Source organism: Aquarana catesbeiana, linkage group LG12 (assembly GCF_042186555.1).
Source record: "Aquarana catesbeiana isolate 2022-GZ linkage group LG12, ASM4218655v1, whole genome shotgun sequence".
Lineage (NCBI taxonomy): Eukaryota > Metazoa > Chordata > Amphibia > Anura > Ranidae > Aquarana > Aquarana catesbeiana.
The window spans coordinates 69390083-69408628 of record NC_133335.1 but is presented as its reverse complement, the minus strand read 5'-3'; the positions used below and the strand labels follow the sequence as shown (position 1 = coordinate 69408628).

Below are 18546 nucleotides of genomic sequence, written 5' to 3'. Positions count from 1 at the left end.
CAGGAGAATGTGACCAGCTCCCTATGGAGCCGGTTCACATATCTCTGGGGCGGCTGCGGAGCGCACTGCACAAAAACGCTGTGCGTCTTTGGCTCCGTTTCAGGGCCGAATTCAGGCATAGAATCGGCCCTGATTCGTCCCTGAAACAGGGAACAGGGATGCACAGCGCTCCTGTGCAATCCGCAGCCCGTTGTAGTGTGAACCCGGGCTTAGAGTTTTCTTTGCCCGCCCAGATAGGTTTCTCTCACTAACCTAGCAACCAGCACGCAGCATGAACAAAAGTCTCTGCCACAGACTTGATTGGAATAGAAACCCGTACGATCCTCTGCCACAGGATCCAATGGTTTACGATGGACAGCAAACACAGCACTAGAACCTTTAAGCCGACCCGGCAGTACTATGCGGTAGGTTAACTTTAGGATGCATCCTCCAACTGAGTCACCAGGCCCCTCTCCAGACCAGCACTCTGCATGATCCTTCCATGATGGGTCCTCCCCTAGGATCTTCTCAGTTGTCCAGCTTCTTCCCGTAGGACAGACAGCCCAGGACCATTCCCTCGCCGCTGCGGTAGGCCCCAGACAGGCATCTGGGCCCACCCACACGCTGCAGCAACGTGGTCCTCCCGGTCGGAGGACCACGCGGTAGTACTACTAACACATACCTGTCGGCCAGGAGGGCCAGCAGGTGAAACGAAAACGACCCTAAAATATGGCGTCTGTCCCATAAATACCCTCTCCCAGAATGCAACTTGGAGGACCACCTCCACCGAGTTATCTCTGGGACAGAAGAGCACCCATACGCTTCAGCGCGCTGCCTTTCCAACACTGACCCATGGCGACAACGACACCCACGGGCACAGTGTGAAACTACATGCAACACAGCCAAACTGGAACAGAGGCTAAATCTGACTATGTATAAAACAGATAACCTACTAAATTTACCTATAAGCGGTAGATGAAAATCTACCAGCACTACATTTATAAAAGTAAGATAGTTGGAAACTCATAACAACCAGGTTATAGTTTAGCTGTAGTGAAATGAGGAAAACGTAGACATTCGATTGGTATGGAGTACAGAATTACGCAATTCCTTTTGAAGTAAGATCATATCAAAGTCTCTCTGTGAAAACCATGTGAGGCTTGGCATTACGATTGTTTGAGCTGGTAATTAATTCTCCGATACACAGATTTAACAACATAGGGAAAAATACCAGATATTAAAGTACATTAGCGCCCTTCTTGGGTTGCAAAATATAATAGAGGAAACAATCCTCAACATCCTTTTTCCTGATGATGTGGTTTTTGCGGCTTCGAAAAACAAAGAATTCATTGAAACAAATATTCCCTTCTACATAGTGCCTTATTTTAAAACCATATGTATTTTAACCATGACATTTGCTACAAGTCCAAAGAATAGAGAGTTTAGTAAAATAATGGGTGGGGCCATGCAAATTTTTTCCTTAGTGGCCAACTATGCATGCAGGTCTGTTGGTTTGTAGTACAGATGCAGCTGGTTACCAATAGATGGGTACATCTTCCTGGGATTAGTAGGCAGGGACTATGGCATACCTCCCAACCGTCCCGGATTACACAGGACCGTTCTGCGATTTGAAGTAAGTCCCGGGGTCCCGCGGATCAGGGCTGGAGTCCCGGAAACCCAGGGCTGGAACAAGTTCCAGCCCTGGGCTCCACTCCATAGTGGTATCCTTAATGGGTGCAATGTGTGTTCTCACACACAGCACCAAGTGAGGATTTTTGGGAGAATATCTGGCCAGCAATCTCGGCTCTTCCCCCCTCGTCAATGCAGTCATGGGTTGTTAGGACCGCCGGCGTCCCAGCAACCGATGACATAATTTGTAGGCCACCTCTCAGCTCCGCCCCCCTTTTGTTTCCCGATCTCGCCTCTCAGCGGTCCCCATCACGTCTCTCAGGAGCCCCAATCCCATCTGCGAGTGGCCCAGATACCGGCTGCATCCCAACTGCCCTGATTCTGACTGTCAGTGCTCCTGAAAGGTAAGAAGAACCAAACTTTCTCACACGGAAGCACTCCACGTGCTTCTGTGTGTTAGCGCCAGGCACTCAGGGGGGACATGGCCCACATTTGCTGGTGGGTGCCCTGGGTCCCGGCGCAACAACTGCCCGCATTGCTGCCCTCACATTAGGGATGTGTCTTTCCCTGCCTGTCAGGACTGTAGCATGGAGCCGAGTGAAGTTCTGTGAAACTCCTCCTCTGCTCCATGCTACAGTCCTGACACTCAGAGCTGTCAGCAGCACTGTGCTTAAAAAAGCACAGGGATTCACATTAATCTGCATTTCTGAGCACTGGGAGGGCACTAGAGGAGGGGTGAGTTGGTGAGAGGGCTGGGGGGGGGGCATTAGTAGGAGAGGGTGGATTGGTCAGAGAGCTGGGAGGGCATTAGTAAGAGAGGGGGAGGAATTGGTGAGAGAGCTGGGGGAGGGCATTAGTAAAAGAAGAGGGCGAAATTGGTCAGAGAGCTGGGGGGAGCATTAATCAGAGAGGAGGGGGGAATTTGTGAGAGAGCTGGGGGGGATTAGTAAGAAAAAAGGGGGATTGGTGAGAGAGCTGGGGGGTCATTAGTAAGAGAGGAAGGGGGGAATTTGTGAGAGACCTGGGGGGGGACATTAGTAAGAAAGAAGGAGAAATTGGTGAGAGAGCTGGGGGGGGGGGGGCATTAGTAAGAAAGAAGGGGAAATTGGTGAGAGAGCTGGGGGGGGGGCATTAGTAAGAAAGAAGGGGAAATTGGTGAGAGACCTGGGGGGGGGGACATTAGTAAGAAAGAAGGGGAAATTGGTGAGAGAGCTGGGGGGGGGGGCATTAGTAAGAAAGAAGGGGAAATTGGTGAGAGACCTGGGGGGGGGGACATTAGTAAGAAAGAAGGGGAAATTGGTGAGAGAGCTGAGGGGGGCATTAGTAAGAGAGGAGGGTGGGAATTTGTGACAGAGCTGGGGTGGCCATTAGTAAGAGAGGAGGGGGGCATTGGTGAGAGAGCTGGGGGGCATTGGTGAGAGAGCTAGGGGGGCATTGGTGAGAGAGCTAGGGGGGCATTGGTGAGAGAGCTAGGGGGGCATTGGTGAGAGAGCATTGGTGAGAGAACTGGGGGGCATTGGTGAGAGACCTGGGGGGGGACATTAGTAAGAAAGAAGGAGAAATTGGTGAGAGAGCTGGGGGGGGGGGGCATTAGTAAGAAAGAAGGGGAAATTGGTGAGAGAGCTGGGGGTAGGGGGGCATTAGTAAGAAAGAAGGGGAAATTGGTGAGAGACCTGGGGGGGGGTGGACATTAGTAAGAAAGAAGGGGAAATTGGTGAGAGAGCTGGGGGGGGGGGGCATTAGTAAGAAAGAAGGGGAAATTGGTGAGAGACCTGGGGGGGGACATTAGTAAGAAAGAAGGGGAAATTGGTGAGAGAGCTGAGGGGGGCATTAGTAAGAGAGGAGGGTGGGAATTTGTGACAGAGCTGGGGTGGCCATTAGTAAGAGAGGAGGGGGGCATTGGTGAGAGAGCTGGGGGGCATTGGTGAGAGAGCTAGGGGGGCATTGGTGAGAGAGCATTGGTGAGAGAACTGGGGGGCATTGGTGAGAGAGCTGGGGGGGGGGCATTAGTGAGAACTAGGGGCATGAGGGAGAGCTGGGGGCATTGGTGAGATAGCTGATTTTGTTTAACCACATCCCTTAGGCCCCTCCCACCATTAAGACTTTGGCCACACCCACATTACGCGTGTCGCAGCTCACTTACTCCCTCAATTGTCCCTCATTCTGAAGTTCAAAAGTTGGTAGGTATGCTATGGTTGCCGCCTTTGAGCCTGCTTGCACAATGCACAGAAGCTCTGGAGAGAGTCTGGAGTTGACTCAGGTGGTAGTAACTGGCAGCTTCCATTAAAGTCTCCTACTGATGCTGCAAATGCTGAGGCTGACAGTGGGAGCCGCTTGTAGATACCTTGTGCAATGAAAGTTGCACATTGGGGAAGCTGTCAGGGTCACCAGATTAAAACACTTTATTGCTTCTGCAGTCACCCTCAGCACATACTGAGGATCTGCTAGGATAGATAGTAAGGACTGTCCTGAAAATAGAGACTATTTGTTCCTGCTTCCTGTGGAACCACCCTAGGATCTCATTAGACATGTGTTCCCATAACAGATAGCATGGCTGGCATTTCCCGGTTTTCAATACTATTATTTAGCAGCTCAATTTGTTAAAATACATGACTGGTTATTCCCAACACAAGATAATGCTTGTTCTGCCATCAAGGCCTCCATTGTCTCCTGTTTTAAATTCAAACAAAATGTCATAGAGATGCTCCATCCTCACCATCCAGGATGCTGCTCTCACTCGCCATCTTTATATACATTGTGAAAAAAATATTATAGAAATATTGGACTAGATCCAAAAATTTGGTCTAATCACACACTCCTGAAATTCCTCACTGTTCCAAGTGCACAATCCTGGTTTATCCTGGGTACAAAATATGTTACTTAATTTTACTCTGCAGGTGAGCGCAAGTCATTTCAACATATCCAGAAAGAATTTGGGGTTCCATCCAAATTTGTATTTACTCACGACCATGTCATGCTGCTCAAACCCACTTTGGTACACATAATGTATACCTTTATCATATAGAACTAGAAAAATGTATCTGACAGGACCAAATTGGTCTCCATGCATTATGTAGCACTAAATAACACCTCCTGTTCTAGATAACAAAGATAAACGTATTCAACCCATACATAAAGACTAGCAGGATTTTTAGGACACCTATAGTGGCTCTATATCACCTAAAGATAAAATAATTCACCTGAAATTATTTAGTCATCTATACTACACAGAAGCATAACTAGAACCTTCAAAGCTCTGGTGCAAGAAACAGTAAAGGGCCCCCCCGACCCCCGACCAGGACCCTTCACACTGATCCCAGGGCCCTTTAATCTTATTGCAAGGCCCTTTATTACGGTCCCACAAAGGGACCCTTTCACATGTTCTGCAGTGGGCCCTCTTTTTGCCGTCTTGGGGCCCCCCTACGGTGGCGGAACGCCAGGGCACTGTCACAATTATGACCTTGATAGTTCCACAACTGGTCTCAGTAGGACTGTGGACAGTGTCAGTATGACAGTGGATTTTGTCAGTATGGCAGTGGACAAGGGCAGTAGTTTATTTTAATTTTTTCACTATTTTTGCCTCAGGTATCTTGTGGCTCGAGGTCTCCTTCAAAAGGGAAAGAAACCTAGGGATCTCTCTCTCCGAGGAATATTGGGAGTGGATTTACCTGATGACTCACAAGGGCTCTCTGAAGGTCAGTGTGCAAGAATGCAGCTTTAAGCTGCAAACTTGCTGGTATTGCACTCCTTTTGTCTTAAACAAATACTTCCCCAAAGTCTGATGTATGCTGCAGCTGCCACAAGGAAGCTGGCTCTTTTATTCACATCTGGTGGCAGTGTCCAGCCTTGCAATCCTTCTGGAGCAAGCATAACAGTGGAGGTATCGAGTTTTCCTCTGGAGTTTATTCCTGCACAATACTTACTGCAGCACTCCAAATTACCCAAATGCCAATACTTTAAATCGTTAGCCATGCATATGGTCAACATAGCCAGACTATGTGTCCCCATGTATTGGTGGACAACCAACCCACTAACTATAGCAGAATGGTTCTCTAGCCTGAATAAAATTTCAACCATGGAGGAACTGATTCATACCTTTCAGGACAGAATCACACAGTTTCAAAATACCCGCTCATTATGCTTTAGTGTGTACAGTATATGGACATGTGAGGTAAAGATCTACGGGGGGGGGGGGCTTTAGTGTGCAACCAATAGGTCCCCCAGCTCACAGTCTGGGTTTCTCTCCTTTGGATATTCCCTGTTTGAGGCATACTTCCTGGACCTCTATTGCTACTTCCACTAGGTATGCGTGGGTTTCGGTAAGCCCCTCGAGTGTCTGGCTCCTTTTCTCTTGCCCTTGCATGTTTCCCACAGCCACCCTTCCCGCTTTTTTTGTTTACATTTCTTCTTGCTCATTCTTCCCTTTCTTATTCTTCTTAACATGTCTTTCTATTTCCATTGTCTGGGCGGGTCCCATTTGGGCGCCTATAGGCTTGGGTTTAGAATTGTGCCCCTCTCCCGTAGCTAATGGCTATTAGTGGTGCTTTGGTGCCGGCATCCAATGTGGGTTTAGGCTGGGCCCCATACACTGGCTCCCTGGGGTCATTTACTTACATGTTTCACTCCATTGATCTATTTGATGTTCTTCTACAGGTAGCTTTTTCAGTCCTTGTATGCTTAAAGCGGGGTTCCACCCAAATTTTGAACAATATCTGTATGTATTCTCTTCCTTGCCTAGATGCTGACATGCCGTTTAAAAAAATTTAAATCGCCGTAATTACCTTTAATTTTTCTATTCTTCTTTGCACTTCCTGGTTCTCCTCCCGTGGAAGTAGGTGTGTTTCTAGCCTCTCCCAGACTCCTGGGAGCTAGTCTCAGGCTTCCCAGGATGCCACTGAGCATGTGCGGGAACGAGCGGTGAATGCTGGGAGCACAGCATTCACCACATCCAGGAAATAAATGCTTGTGGGCTTCAAATGCCCACAATGAAGATGGAAACCGCCCGCAGTGAATAATATAAGTTATTCTTTCCAACGAAATCTGACACAGGCGGACATATTACACACAATATGTGAGTATGTAATGCTGAGAAGAAAAGTTTGTGAATGAACAAAAAAAACGATAGATAGGTGGACCCCCACTTTAATATTGTGGGACCTGCCTTACTCTTCCCTTAGAGATCTCCCCTGGGGTTGTTTCTCTTGATCAATGTTTTGACATCTTTTTGTATGTCTCTGCTCAATATTTTCAATAAAACCTTTATGGAAGAAAAAAAATGTGCAAACCGCCAAAATGCCCCATAAGCTTTGCTGCGTGTGTTGCAAATTTGGCAGCCCGATGAAGTCAATGAACTGTCCTAGCGTGTCACGGGAAAAAAAACACAAAAAAACGTGTGCTCCCACCACACAGGGTAAATGAAACCTGAAAGTGAAATTGGTGTGTTTACATCATCCCTTTCCCTGAGCTGGACTTGGATTACAAGAACATTGACAGCTGAATGTCTTCCTCCCATGTACTTGTATATACTATGCAATCTGATGGTAAATTTGAAGGAAATTGTACAAAAACTATGAATCTGAGGACGCACCTGAACAATCCATGTATCAAATCAGGCAGGGTCTTGCATTACATAGTTAATTGTAGATCTAAAGTAGATTGTACAGTGGATGGGCACTTTAAAGGAAAAGGTAGGAAAGTGGGTGGTATAGTAACAAGAGAGGCGTGGTCCACAGAAGTAAAACACGCCCTATTATTTGATGCAGTAAAGCAGTGCATGATGAGATTTAACGTTTCCAGGAAGGTCACATGATGCCACAGAATATGAAGGCCTCAGAATGTGTGTTTTTTTTTTTTTGTACAATTTTGAACAGAAAAGTGAAAATTCAAAGCTGCCATGGATGTAAGTAAGAGATAAGCACATTAGGGCGGCTTGGGCAAAAAAGACATAAGAACATAAAAGCTTCCATTTATTGTGAAAAGGGAAATTTTGCCTGAAAAGGTGAACTTAGACTTTAAAAAGTGTTTGATTCCAATCAACTTAAGCCGCTTCAGCCCCAGAAGATTTTACCCTCTTCCTGACCAGAGCACTTTTTACAATTTAGCACTGCGTCGCCTTAACTGACAATTGCGTAGTCATGCGACGCTGTGCCCAAACAAAATTTGCATCTTTTTTTCCCCACAAATAGAGCTTTCTTTTGGTGGTATTTTATCACCGCTGCGGTCTTTATTTTTTGTGGTATAAACAAAAAAAATAGCAACAGTATATATATATATATATATATATATATATTTTTTTTTTTTACTTTTCGCTATAATAAATATCCCCAAAAAAAAAAAAATTTCTTCAGCAGTTTAGGCCAATATATATTCTTTTACATATTTTTGGTAATATAAAAAAAAAAAAATATCGCAATAAGCGTATATTGATTTGTTTGCGCAAAAGTTATTGGGTCTACAAACTATGGGAAAGATTTATGGCAATTTTATTAGCATCATTTTTTTTTTTTACTCTTATTGACAGCGATCTGCGATTTTTAGCAGTACTGAGACATTTCAGCGGACAGATCAGACACTTTTCACACATTTTTGGGACCATTGACATTTATACAGCGATCAGAACAATAATAAATGCACCGATTACTGTGTAAATGTCACTGGTAGGGAAGGGGTTAACACTAGGGGGCAATCAAGGGGTCAAATGTGTTCCCTAGTTAGTGCTTCTAACTGTATGGGGATAGGACTGACTGGGGGAGGAGACATATCGTTGTTCCTACTTAGTAGGAACAAACGATATGTCTCCTCTCCCCTGACAGAACAAACCCGTGTTGACTCTCGTGCACGTGATCGCGGTTAACCGTCGGCGATCACGCCATACCCATATGTTTTTCGCAGCCGTGCCATTCAGCCGACGTATATCAGCGTGAGCTGGTCGGCAAGTGGTTAGAGGCTGATAAGCAATAAAGTGGGGATGCAAGTATGGTATTTTTTTTTTTCATTAACTACTAGCCGACTTGCCGCCGTCGTTATACAGTGGCAGGTTGGCTCTCCTGGGCAAATCGCTGTAGCTGTATGCCCTTTAAATAGACTTAGCAGGCGCGTGCACCCGCTGCATGACGTAGGAGCTGATGCACGTGCTCGGTGGCTGCTATGTCCGCGGGGCACCCGAGAAAGAGTGAGAGAATGGGGGATCTGTCAATGTAAACAGATAGATCCCCTGTTCTGTCAGGGAGAGGAGAGACATCTGCTGTTTCTAGTGATTAGAAACAGCGATCTCTCTCTACTCCCAGTAAATACAATACACTGCCCCCACAGTTAGAAACACCTCCCTGGGACACACTTGGCCCCCTGTTCATCCCCTAGTGTTAACCCCTTCTTTGCCAGTGACATTTATACAGTAATCAGTGGCTATTTTTTAGTTCTGATCGCTGTATAAATGTCACTGGTCCCAAAAAAGTGTCCGACCTGTCCGCTGCAATTTCGCAGTCCCGCTAAAAATTGCAGATCGCCGCCATCACTTGTAAAAAAAAAAAATAAAAAATAATAATAAAAATGCCATAAATCTACCCCCATTTGTAGATGCTATAACTTTTGCGTAAACCAATCAATATACGCTTATTGCGATAGTTTTTTTTACCAAAAATATGTAGAATACATATTGGCCTAAACTAATGAAGGAAATAGTTTTTTGTTTTTTTTTAAATTTGGGATATTTATTACAGCAAAAAAGTAAAAAATATTGTTTTTTTTTCAAAGTTTCCGCTATTTTGGGTATAAACACAAAAAATAAAAACCGCAGACATGATCAAATACCACCAAAAGAAAGCTGCATTTGTGTGAAAAAAAAAAAAAGACATCAATTTTGTTTGGGTACAGCGTCGCACCACCGCGCAATTGTCAGTTAAAGTGACGCAGTGCCATATCACAAAAAATTGACTGGTCATTAAGGGGGCAAATCCTTCCAGGGCTCAAGTGGTTAAAAAGAGTCACCTGGTCACAGGTTCTCTTTACCAGTTAATTAGAACATTTAGTAATGCAAATCACTATACCAGAGCTAATAAAGGGACATTTGATGAATAAGGAACAGAGGTATTTAGTTCAGTAAAAGGAAATATCCCTCCTAATGATGAACAGTTGGGGGCTACGTAGATGTGGCTACATAGAATTGAATGGGATTTCAACTTGAAAGGCATTTCCAGGCAGTAAAATGCAAGTGTTTTATTACAGGAAAACAGACAAGAGTGTATGGGTTGTAACAGTACTGGGAAGTACAAACAAAACAAAAAAAACCCCATCATATTACTAAAAGGCAAATAAACTGTATATATCTGCAGTAAATAAATCCTACAGCAGATGATGGACATTTGAGGTATTTGGAAGCTTTCCCAGGAACAGCTACACATGTAACCAAAGTGGAATAAACATGGAGATAATTTATCTATACAGTATACATACCATACACTGCCAGTACTGACATACTTTTCTATAGCTTTAGGGTAACATCTTGTGGATTCCTGTAAATGTAATGAAATCTAGACATTCTTTTGGGATAAAGAAAGAAATTAATTTTTTAATTTCTATCATTGGAACCAATGGTGAGATTTGCCGTTGCTTTCTGTTCTGCTGACAACACTGTACAAGAGATGAAACAAAAGACATAATAAGCACTTTCTGATCTTGTCTTTTTTTTTGATCATTTCTGTATATATATTTTTTTGCATTGACATTTTTTATTTTTTGAGATTATTATTATTAGTATACAGGATTTATTTAGCGCCAACAGTTTGCGCAGTGCTTTACATTGTAAAGGGAGACACTACACCAAACAGTACAATTCTAACCCTCTTGTTTAAAATTGTACTGTTGGTGTAGTGTCTCCCTTTACATTGTAAAGTGCTGTGCAAACTGTTGGCGCTAAATAAATCCTGTATACTAATAATAATAATCTCAAAAAATAAAAAAAATGTTGTCAATGCAAAAAAATATACAGAAATGATAAAAAAAAAAAAAAAAAAAAAGACAAAATCAGAAAGTGCTTATTCTGTCTACACTTCTGATTCTGTTTATGGGGTTTTTCATAATGCTAAAGAAAACATACATTACGATCTGGTTTTATAAATCTCTGTCATCTGCTCTTTATTTTCACCTGGTGATCCTGCCAGTAAAACACTTTCTGTCCTAGTATGACAACCATCACTTCCTGTAGTGTATCTATTGGGGAGCAGCACTCTCTCTCCCTAGGTCATTAATTGTCAAAGCGGAGTTCCACCCTAATATACATGTTCGGCCAAATTTGTTGCTGATGCCTTCGCCATGTTTGTTTTGTAACTTTTATTTTTTTTGGTAATGTACTGTAGTACCTTTTGTTTGTGAAAATCTTTCCACTTCCGTCCGCCCTCACCGCAGGCGAGGTACGTCATTTCCTGTTTCCCATGGCTTCTGGGATTACCACTGTAATCAATCCCAGGAGTCAATGGGCAGCCTCTGCTTCTAGCATTGTGTTATTTCCAAACCAAAAATGATGCGATGCATAGGCAGATGCGATAGGCAGAGATAAGCCCCATTTTTGAATAGGGAAAAGATAGGAAATGTTTTCTGCACAGTAACCGCTTCAGCTCTGGAAGATTTACCCCCCACCCCCTTCAAAACCAGCCCATTTTTTGGGATACGGCACTGCGTTGCTTTAACTGACAATTGCGCGGTCGTGCTGTACCCAAATAAAATGTATGTCCTCTTTTTCCCACAAATAGAGGTTGCTTTTGGTGGCATTTGATCAACCTCTGCGGTTTTTATTTTTTGTGCTATAAACAAAAAAAGACCGACAATTTTGATAAAAACCCAATATTTTTTACTTTCTGCTATAAAACATACCCAGTAAAAAAAAAAAACGTAAAAAAATCAAATTTCGTCAATTTAAAGCAATATGTATTCTGCCACATATTTCTGTTAGAAAAATCCCAATAAGCGTATTGATTGGTTTGCGCAAAATTTATTGCATCTACAAACTATGGTATATGTACTGGAATTTTTATTTATTTTTTACTAGTAATGGCGGCAATCAGCGACTTATAGCAAGACTGCGATATTACGGCGGATAAATTGGACACCTGACGCCTTTGACACTTTTTGGGGACCAGTGACACTAATACATTGATCAGTGCTTAAAAAAAAAAAAAAAAAGCACTGTCACTGCACTAATGACACTGGCAGCAAAGGGGTTAACAACAGGGGCGACCAAAGGGTTAAATGTGTTCCTAGGGAGTGCTTGGTTACTGTGTGGGGGGTGCATTTACTGTGGGAAGACAGAGACACAAGATCACTGCCTTTCCTTGTCACAAAACGGCGGTCTGCCTTGTTTACATAGGCAGATCGCCGTTCTGCCTGTGCCTCGAATGATCAGTGGGTCCAATCATAGCCGACGGCCTTTGGAATACAAAGTGTAAAAGAAAGAAAAAAAAAAAGGAGTAAAAATAAATAAATATCAATAAACTGTTTTAAAATTGTCATACAAATATATATCTGAAATAGGGCTGAAACGATTAATCGATATTATCGATAATGAAAATCGTTGTCAACGATTTTCATTATCGATTAGTTGGTCCGCACCTTCCTTCTGTCCGTCCGTTTAAATAAATCCTCCCTCCTGTGTCCTCGACGCCGCCGTTTGTGACCAGACACGTCTGCGCCGCCGCACGTACACGGCACGCCTCTCCTCCTCCTGCTCGCTGACGTCATCCCCACTGATCTTCTCAGCCCCGCCCGCTGCCTCGAGGGAACAGAGAGGCGAGGGCGAGAAGCCGCGAGGAGAGCCGAGCTGCACATTCATTGTGAAAGGTAGCGGCTAAACACATTAAAAACATAGGAGGAGCCAGTGACAAGCTTTGCCATTAAAAGTTACGAGCAGCAGCAGCTCTGGGGGAGTCACGCTGTCAGTGTCTTGACTGTTTTCCATTTATGCCTAAACACTTGCAAGGCTATGTGAGTGTATCTTTTTGTGGTTATTTCTCTGCTGTGTTCCTTATCTGATCATTGTGCAATGGTGTCTTTATTTTCTCTTCACATGAATTGTTTACATTGAGATGATAAGAAAGTGAAACCAAGCACAAGCCATCATTTACTCTTAACTTGGAAAAGATACTTTAAAGCTATTTATGTTTGTGAGGTTAACTATCAGGCTGAACACCAACTTTACTGAGCTTAACCCTTTCAATGCATTTGCCATTGGACTAATGGGTGAATATTGATAGAGGAATATTCCATTTTTTTTAATTGATTTCCTCCTCTATCTCCCAGTCAGTTTTTTTCAAAAAATGTTTGCAACCTATCACATTTTATTTTTAAATGATTTAATATTATCATGCATTATTCACTAAAGTGGTAGTTGGCGATTATTGGAATTATCACGTTCTCACTAATCATATTTCTGGAAAACTAATTATATAATTTTTTAATTTTTTTTTGATGTTTGGATTTGTGCATAGTATATTATAATTATAGTGGTTATCACACAAGTTAATAGTTTAAATTGGAGTGCATCAATATATTTTTTATTAACATTAAAAACAGTACATTTTTATGACCAGTGCCCCATCCTAACAGTATTCCTGGGGAGGGGAGGGGGGGAGTGCCCCATCATTGGTGTTCCGGGGGGGTGGCTGCCTGGAATAGTAGTGCCCCATCATTGGTTTTCCTGGGAGGGAAAAGACATAGTGCCCCATTGGTGTTCCTGGCAGGGGGGGGGGGGGGAAATAGTGCCCCATTGGTGTTCCTGGGATGGGGGGGAATAGTGCCCCATTGGTGTTCCTGGGAGGGGCGGGGGGATAGTGCCCCGTCATTGGTGTTCCCGGGAGGAATAGCGCCCCGTCATTGGTGTTCCCGGGAGGAATAGCGCCAGTCATTGGTGTCCCCGGGAGGAATAGCGCCCCGTCATTGGTGTTCCCGGGTGGAATAGCGCCCTGTCATTGTCAATAGCAAAAATGGCACATTACGATTTTTTTTTTTATGATTTTATCCGATTAATCGAAAAAATAATCGGCCTATTAATCGATTATGAAAATAATCGTTAGTTGCAGCCCTAATCTGAAATCAAATCTTTATTATTTTGTGGAAAGAACACGGTGTGGGTGGATTTAAGCCAATCACAGGCTGTGTCACGCCCCTCCAGCCTGTCTCTTAGAAAAAGAGGGAGGTGAAGCCTCCATCAATCTACATGTGATATCGCACCACCATTGTGTTTAGCTGGTTAGTGGGCATGGAGGAGAAGGGAAGGGGCTGTCATTTGTCATCACTGTGTATACTACCACATATGTGACTCTATAGTCAGATGGACTGCTCAGATGTGATAGGAAGGAAACGCTCAGCATAGAAACTCACTGAAAATTGAGCATGTGCAGTCCTGCCACTACAGCTGCAAAATTCCTAGCTGAATTGGGGGACATGAAGAGAAGGTGGAGATAGAGAGCAGCAGGATCAACCAGGTTTTTTGAAGAATACAGAAAACTAATCTCATAGTGACAATAGAGTGAGTATGAACAGCAAGTAACACACCATTAATATTTGTTTTTTATGATGTGTGTTTAGTAACACTTTAACTCCCCAGCTCCCTACCTGACATTACATACCAATTTTGGAATTTTCAGAAACGTGCAAGAAAAAATTTAAGCACCAACTTTTAAATATTTTTTCTTTCATTTTTGGATAGCATAAGGGAGAATTATAATCCGTCGGGTTTTGGTTTTTTTTTGCCATCTGTGTCCCATTGGGGAGATTTTCTGAAGAACCTTTTATTACTTTTCTGGGGACAACACAAAAGTTGTGATTTTCTTTTACTTTCAATGATAACGATAAACAGGACAGATGAGGAGGGGGGGGGGGGGGGGGGGCACAGACAGCAAAAAAAATCTAATAGGTGTTCTAATCCCTCTCCACTCTATCAAAAATGAGAAAAAAAGTTTTGCCTTTATTTATACTTTATTGCTTTGTGAATGGGAACATATAAACAGAAGTGACCCCAAATTGGAAGCAAAAGTGGAAATACACTTTAGCTCTTTTAATCTCAGCCCTGGCGTACCTTTAAGCCTGGGAGGGGAGCGGAGGGAAATGACAGATCATGTGAGCTCAGTGATTGGCTCTCACAGTGGTCAGTTGACTGGGTACCAGTCCTGGTGGCCCACGATCATTAGTAGTGACTGAGAGTTGTCTTTGACAGTTTGGTCACTGTGCTAGGAGCATGCAATGAGCACGATCTCAGCACCCAAAGTTCTGCCACCCATGGACGCATATGTGCAGTGTGTGGACGCAAAAGCCCACCATTTGTGCCACTGCCTATATGCATTACGTGTGCGGCAGAAGACTAGGTTCATAGATCTGCAAAGCTGCTGTGGCCATTATGGGAGTTTCCACTCTGTCTGTTGGATCTGATTATATTTTACATTATGGAGAATGTTACAGGAGGATTAGGAACACACAAATTGGGCAGGGAGACTCAAAACTCCCAGGTGGACAGGAACAGGATGAAAGCATGGAGATCTCAATGATGGAGCATCCAGGGCATATAATAAGATGGGGACTAACTCAGCTCCACTGCGCCATAACTATAACTAAAGTATCAGTTTTGGGCAACCTGACACTTTATTAAACTTGACTAAAGTCATATGAACGGGAAATCCAGCAACTTTATTGGAGTCCATATATAAAAAACATCACAGCCTCAGAGACAGGAGGTTGCTCCTCCTAGTGTGTGGTCATCAATCTCGCCTTGTCTACATTTCAAGGATGCGAACTGGACCAACACCTGTTTATGGGGAAGTTGGGCTAGAGTTTGGTGGACCAACCTGGAGTGGTGTCTACATCGCTCTGCTTTGGATCTTTTAAAAACAACAAGTTGTCGGTGAAGAACATACCAAAAAAGACAGCCACATCAAACAAGTGTTTTCTGTTTATCCAAAACAATAAAAAATCCCAGAAATCCTGGATAGCATACTGTACCCTTCTAATTTTTTTACAATTACTATCAATGAACATTGGAGCACGGTTCTTACAATCAGAGACCCATAGCAACATTAAATAAATGTATAAAAAATGTCTGACACGTCTGGTGGCTGAGCCTGGATTAGGCAGTCCTCAGAACAGAGAAAATGTCCATTAGACAGAAGTGTCATAGAGCGGTCAGAGCTTTGGCGGCTATTCTTCTTCCAAGAGGGAGTGTCAGGTCTGTGATCGCCAACACAATTTTAGGGCTCGATAAAGTGGAGACTTTAACCAGCTCCGAAACCTTTAAAGAGAGAAGATAAACCAAATGTGAAATCAAATAAGAAAACGTTCATTTTATAATTAACCGTGTAATTTAATAATAAATTTGTTTTCTAAAATTGTATAGTGGGGGAGGGTTAGATCCTGTTAGGTGTGTATATATATATATATATATATATATATATATATATATATATATACACACACACACACACACACATACATATATATATACACACACACACACACACACACACACACACAGTGCCTTGAAAAAGTATTTATACCCCTTGACATTTTCCACATTTTGTCCTGTTACAATCAAAAATGTAAATGTATTTTATCTGCATTTTGTGTGATAGATCAACACAAAGTGGCACATAATTGTGAAGTGGAAGGAAAATGAAGAAATATCATAAATGGTTTTCATTTTTTTTTTACAAATAAATATCTGAAAAGTGGGGCGGGCATTTGTATTCATCCCCCCTTTACTCTGATACCACTAACTAAAATCTAGTGGAACCAATTGTCTTCAGAAGTCACTTAATTAATTAATTAAATAAGACTTAGACAAGTCTTTGATGACGCCCTGGGGGAGGGGCGAAACGCGTCGACGAACATCCTGCTCACGTCCAACCAGTGACTCATTTCCTGTTTCCGTGGAACGCACGCTGTAAGCGGCGATCGCGGAAGTATTCTGATAGGCCTGATTGCAACCAGGGATACTGTGAGTAGTGCTGTGATACGCAAGTGATTTCCCAAGCTTTACAATATTTCACCATATTGCCTCTTTCTCTTTTGGGGTCAACATCCACAAATATCTGATTTGTCTGCATGAACATCTATATTGGCTCCTGCACTAGAGGCATCATTCTGTAACATCTATTATGATTGACTGACAGCGCAGGCTGAGGAGACACTGCTTGCTTCTAGTGAGACTGACAAGGAGAGCCTGGTTTAGTAGCCCAGCCGGTATTTATTTGGGACTACTTATTAGCACTATATTTTATTTTGTTAGCACATAATTTTATTATCTCACTAGCAATTGGGTAATACCGATTGCGGATATATTGCAATTTGCACTTTATGTATGAGGTTTATGGGAATTAGTAGTCTGATTGTGTATTGCACCTAGTGTATACCAATATACACCACCCATGTCATTTATGGATTTAAGTATACCAGTATTGCACAGAGCACTTTATATATAGGTTATGTATGGTTTAGCACATTTTTTACCAGCGCTGAATGAGAATGTGGACAGGACAGAAGGATCTGGAAATAGGTGCCCATTTTTATCATCCACCCCTGCTCTGTGTTCCTCCTTCCACTCCTACTATTTCCCAAACACTCATTAGGCAGCACATAGGTGAGTTAATTTTTTTGTTCACCCAGTTGGGTAGAAAAAAAAAAATAAAAATGACTCAATTTTTTCATCCACACATCCAATGTGGATGGGGGAATCCTCCCCACTGAGCTACTATTGTATTCTGACAGCGGGGGAGACTCTCCAGCCGTCACGCTGATCAGCGCTGTTGGATAAAGCCGACAGTGCTGATCAAGCTGGGAAAATCTGACCTAGCGGTTGCACCAAAGTCGATCGGTAGGTTGTCTTTTGTAAAACCTCCCATGTCCATACATGGATCGAAATTCAGCTGGTCCCTGCTGAACCAGACAAATTTTGATTCATGGATGGCCGGTTTAATACACAAAGCCACATCATCAGATTTGCAACATGGTTCAACACTGAGAATTGCAGGCCAGTTAGGACAGCACATTGCACTTAGAGCTTTTATCTTTTTATCAGTAAATAATTGTAGAAGGGCCCTAATCACTCACCATGCTGAAAGGCATGAACTGTAGGATCCCGCCTTTCCCTCCTGGCTCAAGGCTCTCCACACACTCCTCCATAAACCACTGAACAAACTGGGTGTGGGAGCCAGCTGTCCGCGCTCCCAGAATGGACGAGATCAATAGGAAAAGGTTGGCTGCAGGCAAGAAGTATTTTCAGAAAGGAGTGGTTTACCATGAGTTATTTAGTAATGGAACAGAGAACATCTAACACGCAAAACTAATGAAATATAAGCAGATACTGTTTAAACAAAAAAGCAGGATACTATTTTAAAAAGATAATTTTCAGATTTATTATACATTTTTTTTTTTTTTTTAGGAAAGACTAGTTAAAAAGTAAATAGGCAGCTCTTCCGTAGCCAACCTATTCACAACTTGTGTGTCTGTGCCCATCCCTTCCTCTATATAATTGCCAGCACAACCCATGCAAGAGCAGGGTAGAGAATATCCCCTTTGGAACTCTGCTTTTTCTCATGTTTCATGTGTGCTCAGCTATGAAATGCTAATGTGAGAACACAAATAATAGGTAAGATTTCAATGTCTGCATATATATTAGGTTGTAGTTTTCAGAATACCATCATGTTTATAATCTGCAGAAAGGGTTGTAATTTTATCTACAAATTCCAAAATGTCAATATTTTAAATGAAAAAATAAAAATAAATAAAACGATGTTTAGTAGAGATCTTTAACCACTTGCCACTTTCACCCCCTTCCTGCCCAGGCCAATTTTCAGTGCAGTTGCACTTTGACTGACAATTGCGCAGTCAAGCAACACTGGTGGGCACTGACAAGCAACACTGGTGGGCACTGACAGAGTTTGCATTTGGCTTTTTATTCAT

The 18546-nt window shown here is 42.9% G+C and overlaps 1 protein-coding gene and 1 long non-coding RNA gene across 2 annotated transcripts in view; one reads left to right on the top strand and one right to left on the bottom strand.

Annotated features, from left to right (window-relative positions):
* LOC141114371 (uncharacterized) overlaps window positions 1-18546 on the top strand; it is an 85138-nt gene that overhangs the window by 42535 nt on the left and 24057 nt on the right. The window contains exon 2 of the long non-coding RNA XR_012236899.1: window positions 5194-5303. This is a non-coding gene — a long non-coding RNA (uncharacterized lncRNA). The remainder of the gene's footprint in view (window positions 1-5193; window positions 5304-18546) is intronic.
* Window positions 14556-18546, bottom strand: part of MED24 (mediator complex subunit 24) — a 129483-nt gene continuing 125492 nt past the window's right edge. Inside the window, exons 24-25 of the mRNA XM_073608012.1 lie at window positions 17695-17843; window positions 14556-15877 (exon numbers count right to left, since the gene is read on the bottom strand). Coding sequence (XP_073464113.1) covers window positions 15761-15877; window positions 17695-17843 — 266 coding nt within the window. The 3' untranslated portion in view covers window positions 14556-15760. The remainder of the gene's footprint in view (window positions 15878-17694; window positions 17844-18546) is intronic.